This window comes from Seriola lalandi, unplaced genomic scaffold (genome assembly GCF_002814215.2).
Source record: "Seriola lalandi dorsalis isolate HSWRI2012SDOR001 ecotype SW California unplaced genomic scaffold, Sedor1 jcf7180002053777, whole genome shotgun sequence".
Classification (NCBI taxonomy): domain Eukaryota; kingdom Metazoa; phylum Chordata; class Actinopteri; order Carangiformes; family Carangidae; genus Seriola; species Seriola lalandi.
Window position 1 is genome coordinate 2,622 of NW_019524330.1, and position 8,127 is coordinate 10,748.

An 8,127-nucleotide genomic window follows, 5' to 3' on the forward strand; every position below is an offset into this window, starting at 1 on the left:
CAGGTTTCATTATTTTACTGTGAAATGTGAAACTTGTGTTAAGTATAACAGAAATATAAAATATTTAAGAGTCATAAAACAGATTTTACAAAATAAAACATTTAAAAAATGAACCAACACAACAGACTGAATAGGAAATAAACAGGAAGTAGACAACTATACTTCATATAAACAAACAATCAAACAAACATCAGGAGCCTGAACCACGAGTGAGTTATCCATCTCTGGAAGCTGGTTGATGGTATAATGGTGACCGAGGTAGATCACCTTGGTAACAGGGTAGATCACCTCGGTAACCTATGCTGCAGGGCTAACCTGTTAACTTCATCATTCCTACAGGATCCAGACGGGGACAAAACACTTAAACTGTGGTTTTCAAACAGACAGAGGAGAGTTTCTCACAATCATTATTACACAGTGATGATTAGAGCTGCATTTAAAACTAAAACTAAACCCTTTATTGTCTTTTATTAGAAAAATGAACCACAACATTCTCACTCTACTCTAAAGATCTTCATTTATTTATATCCTAAACTTAACATTTGGAAATTATTCCTGTAATTCTGCAGCTCCTGGTTCTGTTTTAGTTCTGTGATCATGTTCTTTCACCTTGTTGAATAAAACTCTCTGCTTCAACTGAATTTACCTGCAGTTTTCACTGTGTTAACGTCATATTAATCACTTCTCATGAACTCATTGGCAGCCATATTATTGAACTCAGAATCAACAGAGCCAGCTTCATGACACAGGTGATCCAGGACCTCTGTTAGACCCAATAAAGCCATATCATCCCAAGAGATCCAGACTGAGCTGAACTGTGTCTGTGGTCCAGGTCCCTGTTTCTGTCTGGCTTCTATAAATCATTTGATCTTTTATTATGTTTTTCTGCTCTAATGTTTCAGTTCATAAAAAATAAAGTTTTAAAAAAACAAATGTGATCAGAAATGGTTCAGCAAGGTTACTGATTACTGATCAGCTCTCATCCCCAGAACCTCTGTTTGCCAGCGGGTGGAGTCAGTGCCTCTGCAGAAGGAGGCGAGAGGCTGAAGATGGACCCCGCCGCCTCCACTGTGAAGATGAAGTAGATGTTAGCGACCATCATCACGAGACTCGGCAGGAAGGAGAGGCCGAAACCGAAACCACGTATGCTGCTGCCGAAGGCTGCGGCCACCCAGTAAATCAACCTGGAGACATAAAACAAACACACCTTTAATGGAAACTTATTATCAGCCCTGAGACACAAAACAAACGTACCTTTAATGGTATAATATGTAACTTTTCTGCATTAAAATGTCTACAAATCTTGTATATTTTGTCGAGTAGTGTTCTTACATTATTCCAAGTAATTTTAAAAAACTTAAAGGACTTTTAATCAAGGTAACGCCGCCTGTCAGCAGCAACATCCGCTGTAAACATTGGCAACCAGCTTAACACTCATCTGTTTTTCTAAGTTATTAAGTAAAATATTTAAATGAAAAGTCAAACTGGCCTGGAGACACAAACAAACAAACCTTTAATAAACTTTAAATTGGCCTGGAGATACAAAACAAATGCACCTTTTATGAGTTTTAACTTGACACAGTTTATTAAACTGACCGTCCGAAGGCGAAGATGACAGTCAGCAGTGGGACGAGCTTCAGGTGCTCCTGGCTCAGGTACATTGCCATGACACCCAGCTGCAGGAAGTACATCAGGAACAGGGAGGTGGAGTCAGAGACAAAGCGGTGGTGAACAGTGACCTCGTGAACCTTCGCTTCCTTCACCTCCTCATCAAACAGAGGCTGAGACACACCTGACCGGAGTCGAGTGATGCCCAGGACGAGCCAACCTGAGAAACAGACAGGTGAGACGCGGTCACCACGGAGATACTCACTGACAGTCAGTTTTCTGTCAGCTGACTGTTCTTTGTTGGCGTTGTACTCACCAAGGACGATGGGGGCGGCAGCAAACACGGAACAGCGCAGAGTGTAGACGAGCCTGAGGGGGGCGCCGTCCAACAGTGGAGCGTCAAAGGGCAGGAACACAAATCCCCCCCACACCAGGAAGGGGAAGAAGAGTGCTGATGTCACCAGGGACACACCCACTTTCAGGATGTCCCTACCAGGACAGCCCCGCCCACCTGAGAGAGAGAGACACCAACGAACAGTAATGAATTGAAACATGACAGACGACGTGTGTCATAGTCCCTTTCATTCATTTACCTTTCATCTGCCTTCTGTTGTCACTTACCTGCATGGACAAGTGTGCATAAATATCACTGTATGACAGCTGCAATGACCATAAAGGCATTCTATTCTATTCTACAAGTTAAACCCCGCCTACTTCAGAGAAACCCAGGTTAAACTCCGCCCCCCTGAGAGACACAGTCGAGGGAAGAGCTGGGGTGTCATGTGGCGTAGTGGTCTAAGCAGGCGCCCCATGTGTAGAGGCTACAGTCCTCGCTGCAGTTGGCCCCGGTCGCATCGGACGGCCTTTGCTGCATGTCATTCCCCCTCTCTCCGCCTCCCCATTTCCTGTCTCTCTACTGTCCTGTCCAATAAAGGCACAAAAGCCCAAAAAATATACTTTAAAAGAAAGGTGAGAAGAGGTGAGACAGGTATATTTACATGTAGCAGGGGTCGTGTTCTCGGTCCACTCATACTGGTAGCCATGTTGGTTGTAGTCCTCTGGGAGTCCTCGAGGACCCAGGAAGGGACTCTTCTCTGACGCCATTTCCCAGAATGCCTCACTCTCTCTGGGCGAGGAGGGGGAGGGGAGAACAGTCACTGCAGGGCTGAACACCTGGGCTGCTTTCTCCGGCAGGTGGTTCTCTGAAGGCTCCTCTGACTCCTCTTCCAGGTGTGTCCTCAACCCCGCCCACTCTTCTATTAACCCCACCCCCTTGTCTTCACCTGCCCCTCCCTTCGTCCCCCCCTTCCTCTCTCCTTCCGCCAACAGCTCCCTCTCACTTTCTGTGCAACTGGCTGCCTCACTTGACCTGACACTCATCCTGTCACCTTTACCTGTCTGTCCACCTGTCTGTCCACCTGTCTGTCCGTCTCCAGGCCACGGCAGGGTGCTGGGCTCCATCTCGTAAGACCTCACCACCTCCTCCTCCTCTCCCTCAGTCTGTCTCGTCATTGTCACTCCACCGTCCTCCATCCTGGTGCTGGCTGTCCTCAGGCCGACCTGTCTGTCTGTCACCTGTCTGTGGGTCACCTGTCTGTTAGAGAGAACAGAGGACAGTTCATCAGTGGTAAATAAACAGAGACTATACACACACACACACACACACACACACACACACACACACACACACACACAGTCTCAACACTAATCATCACAAACATATTCCGTCATGTGATGATGATGATGATGATGATGATGATGATGATGATGATGATTATGGAGAGCACTGAGAGCACCTCCTAAATCTCCTTTAGTTCACCTGGACTGAGATCAGGTGACTGTGAGGGTCACATGATGTTCATCATCAGTGATGAGATCTGTCGCCTGTAAATCGATACAAACATGATCAAAATGTTCTTGTTGATCAATCAATTGGCGTCTGATTGATTATTTATCCCCATAGTTTATATCTTCTGATCAGATTTTGAGCTGTTTATTGCGCCGAAGTTGAATCTGATCAGTTCACCTGTAGCTCTCTGATCAGCCTTGGCTCCACCCTCTGCATTTGACGTCACTCGGGCTGTAACATGGCGGCTGTGACGTGTTTGTGATTAAACAAATTAAACTTGAATTTAAATGTTTTACAATCGAGTCATAGGCCCATACGTCATCATCTGCGTCATTATCATTATCACTGACCACATGAGTGTAAGTGATCAATGATAAGAATAAAGTGATAATCGAACTAAAGTGGAACAGGCCGACAGCTCCGTGCTAACATGCTAACATGCTAACATGCTAAGAGAGGTGGACAGAGACAGAGCAGACGAAACTCAGATTAAACCTAATCCAGACTTCACAGATTCAGGATTAAAGACTGACCGAGACGATCTAAACCTCCCGTTCCCTCTTCCTCTTCCTCTTCTTCTTCTTTTTCTTCTTCTTTTTCTTTTTCTTCTTCTTCTTCTTCTGTTGTTGTTGTTGTTGTTGTGAAACACTCCGGAAGTTCAGCTCAGGTGTGGTCACGTCAGGTGAGTTAAAGAGAAAGTCTTCTTAAAGGAAACGTCTCCGGGCCGAATAAATATGAACGCTATAAACCGGTGTATGTATCTATATATATGTGTGTGTGTGTGTGTGTGTGTGTGTGTGTGTGTGTGTGTGTGTGTGTGTGTGTGTGTGTGTTATATATAATAATATATATATTATTTGTGTTTATTTATTCTTTATTCAGTGGAAGTAATGATATGTTACCACAGAGTAGACTACTTAAGTATTAGTTTAGTGTTAGTTTAATGTTTACTTTTAGTTTAATGTTGGTTTAGTTTTAGTTTCGTGTTAGTTGTAGTGTTCACTCTGTGTTATGGGTGTAGTTAACTCACCTGTCAGCAGGTGGAGCTGTCACTTGCCTGTTTCCTCTGAGGTCAGCAGGATGACATCCCTTCCTCCTCACAGTGTTGTAACTGGTTGTCTTGGTAACAGTGGTATCAGCCAGTACCAGGAGGCAGCTGTGAACAGATGTTTCATTCAGGAGATAGTCAGCAGCAGCAGTTAGTACACACTGCACAGTGGGCAGTACTTCTACTGCACACACACACTGTACGCAGTATAATGTCAGTGTTGAGGTTTCACATTGTTGGTGAATATTTTCAGCAACAAACAGCTGATCTGTCACTGGACATAAAGTCTGTTCATTCATTTAAACTGAAGGTTTTAAATAAACTCAATAAAACATGATGACAACAGTCATAAGGTGAAGTTAGTTTGGTTCATATCATCAAAGATCTCAGATTCAAAGAACTTTATTGACATGACCACAATGAGACGATGATACCAAGGCTTCAGTCAGCATGAAAACAGAAGGAGGTAAAATTTTCATCATAAAGAATAAACAGAACCGGATTTACACATGTGCATGAAGATTTATTAACAAACACAAATAACAATTTTAATGATGAAAAGAAGAGAATTATCACATAAATATACAAATAAATAATAATAATGTATTTAAAAAGGCAGAGCAGCCAATGTGTTTTACAGTGAACAAAGAACAACACTCCGAAATAATAAATATTAGAATAAATAAATAAATAAAAATCCATCAAAACAGAAAAAATTTGGATTTTAAATGAATGAAATACAGACTAACAAGCTATAGACTATAATAATAATAGTGGAGCATTAATAATAATGAAGTCTGACTGTCTTTATTATGATCATTAATCTTTGCAGCAGCTATATGTATTTGTATTTTTATCATTACTACTATCATGTGATCACATGATCATTTCAGTGTATAAAATCATTCATTCATTTATTGAGATGAGTACTTTGACTTTCATGTACTTCACTGAGAGTAAATAAAAACATTCTGAAAGCAAGATGTAATGCAATGTGGTAATACTACTGCGGTAATACTAAGTGTTACTACTGCGGTAGAAAAGTAGTAGTAAAGTGTTATTACTGCAGTAACACTTTACTGCAGTAGAGTATCTGATGCAGTACTGATGCATCTCTCTTTTTCTCTATGATTCCGTTATGAGGCAGCAGGGAGGTTTGTTTTATTTTTCACTGGCATACACCGGGACTCCGCGGGGCGGGCGGGGGTCTGCGCTCGGTGGTTCCACGTCACACAGCTGCTGTTGTACCTTGTGCCGCGGTGTGGGGGGTGGGGATAATGGCTCATGTCCGGATTTAATGTTTTCGCTCACGTGACCTTCTACACCTCTCTGATTGGCTGTTGCACGTCACGTGACACGTTGACACGTTGTCATAGAGACTGACTCACTGCCTTCACTGCCCCGGCGTAAAAAACAAGTGCTTCCTGACAGATGCAGGAAGGCGGGGCATAAGGAGCGAGCGGTGAGTGGATTGGCTGAGAAGGGCACCAGCGGGCTGAGCGGTGATTGGTCAGAAGTAGAGAGGAACTGTCAATCAGAGAAAAGCCCGGCCCCCTACAATCAGACTGCGGTCTGTTCCCGAACCAGAACCCAACAATCCTCCGGATCATTACTGATCAGTTATAGATTAGTTTTTGATTATACTTTGAGCAGGTGATCGATCAGGTGTGGTGGGTTTGATCTGTCGGAGGGGATGTCCCGGCTGCTGGAGAGCAGGAGACAGGACAGGATGAAGGAAATCAACCTGAAGGTGAGTTCACCGGAAAAAAAGAGAAAGAAAACGCTGTCCCAGCGCGTGCACGCTGAATTTAGTGATCAATACTTACAAATATTGATGATTGCTGACTGATCAGACAGTCTGGACATTATTGATCACAAACATAGAAGAACTGTGGGAGTCCCGGTCACTTTCTGTCTGTTCTATCTCTTGTCTTTGTCCGCTCTCTCACATCTGGAAAAACGTTTGTTCCGTTATTACAGATGTTGGACGGTTATCGATAATTGTATACACGATCGATCAGGGATCGGACTGTGATCAGCTGTGTGTTGAGGCTGTTTGTGTGAGAACGGACGGTGAAGTTGGCGGAGCGCAGAAACGGGAAACTGACTTTTTTTTCCAGTTTGGACTGAAACCGGTTTGATGTTTTAATACAGCGGAGTGTGTGTGTGTGTGTGTCGGTGTGTGTGTGTGTGTGTCGGTGTGTGTGTTCCGTGTGTACCTGTGCAGACTGAGTTTCACTGTGTTTCGGTGTGTTTGAGTGTGTCCGTTAGCAGCAGCGTGGCCGCTTTGTCCTGCAGGAGGAAACGAGCGGGGGGAGGGGAGGCCCCGTGTGTGTGTGTGTGTGTGTGTGTGTACGTGTGCGCTTGTGTGTGTGTGTGTGCGTGTGTGTTGTCATACAGGAAGTGTCCACGTCAGGAATGACTGTGGGTGTTTGACCTCTGACCTCTGAAGGTAAATATGAGGAACTGATAAAGTGATTGATAGAGACAGATAAATGTTGTTGATCCTCACAGAGAAACTAAAGTACTGAAAACTTATACTTCAGTAATAATACCACGAATACAAGTAAAAGTACAATATCCCTCTGAAATTATATACACTGTACTATACATTGTACTACACACTGTACTACACACTGTACTACACACTGTACTACACACTGTACTACTATACACTGTACTACACACTGTACTACACATTGTACTACTATACACTGTACTACACACTGTACTACTACACACTGTACTACACACTGTACTACTACACACTGTACTACACACTGTACTACTATACACTGTACTACACATTGTACAAGTATACACTGTACTATACATTGTACTACACACTGTACTACACACTGTACTACACATTGTACTACTATACACTGTACTACACATTGTGAAACCATATACACTGTACTGCACATTGTACTACTATACACTATACTATACACTGTACTACACACTGTACTATACATTGTACAACTATACACTGTACTATACACTGTACTAATACACACTGTACTATACATTGTACTACACACTGTACTACACACTGTACTACACACTGTACTATACACTGTACTAATATACACTGTACTATACATTGTACTACACACTGTACTATACACTGTACTAATATACACTGTACTATACATTGTACTACACACTGTACTATACATTGTACTAATACACACTGTACTACACTGTTATACACATTAATTATTGATTGGTTATTAACTGGTTATTGATTGGTTATTAACTGGTTATTGATTGGTTATTAACTGGTTATTGATTGGTTATTAACTGGTTAACAGTGTCAGTCTGCAGGTCCACACTGTTTAATGTACAAACACAGTTTATTAAAAACGTCCCAGTGTAATTAAAGTCCCACAGACGATCTGGTCAAAGTTCATGTTTAATCTGGACCAAAGTCACCAGCTGCAGTAATCAAACACTTCACTGATAAACCTGCTGCAGTTCATCTAAGTTCATGTCCGGAAATGTTTTAAATATTTGTGTTGAACAAACTTAAAGTTACACTGAGCACAGAAAAAACATTTTGTGTTTTATCTCCTTTGTCTGTTATAGGTACAAACATAAATACTGATTGTCCCAGTCC

At 42.5% G+C, this 8,127-nt stretch overlaps 1 protein-coding gene across 1 annotated transcript; it reads right to left on the reverse strand.

Annotated features, from left to right (window-relative positions):
• On the reverse strand, positions 1-4,171 carry tmem79b (transmembrane protein 79b). Its single transcript, XM_023401843.2, has 5 exons — positions 3,991-4,171; positions 2,607-3,202; positions 1,925-2,119; positions 1,597-1,828; positions 1-1,184 (listed from the first exon to the last, which is right to left on the reverse strand). Exons 2-5 carry the CDS (start codon positions 3,139-3,141, stop codon positions 980-982), a joined length of 1,167 nt encoding a protein of 388 aa, XP_023257611.2. The 5' UTR covers positions 3,142-3,202; positions 3,991-4,171; the 3' UTR covers positions 1-979.
• Positions 4,172-8,127: the final 3,956 nt, after the last annotated feature.

Coding starts and splice junctions, on each gene's coding strand:
- tmem79b (XM_023401843.2), bottom strand. CDS start 3,141: ATGGAGGACGGTGGAGTGACAATGACGAGACAGACTGAGGGAGAGGAG. Junction 2,120..2,606: donor GAACACGACCCCTGCTACAT/GTAAATATACCT, acceptor TCTCTCTCTCAG/GTGGGCGGGGCTGTCCTGGT. Junction 1,185..1,596: donor GTCATCTTCGCCTTCGGACG/GTCAGTTTAATA, acceptor TTATGTCTCCAG/GTTGATTTACTGGGTGGCCG.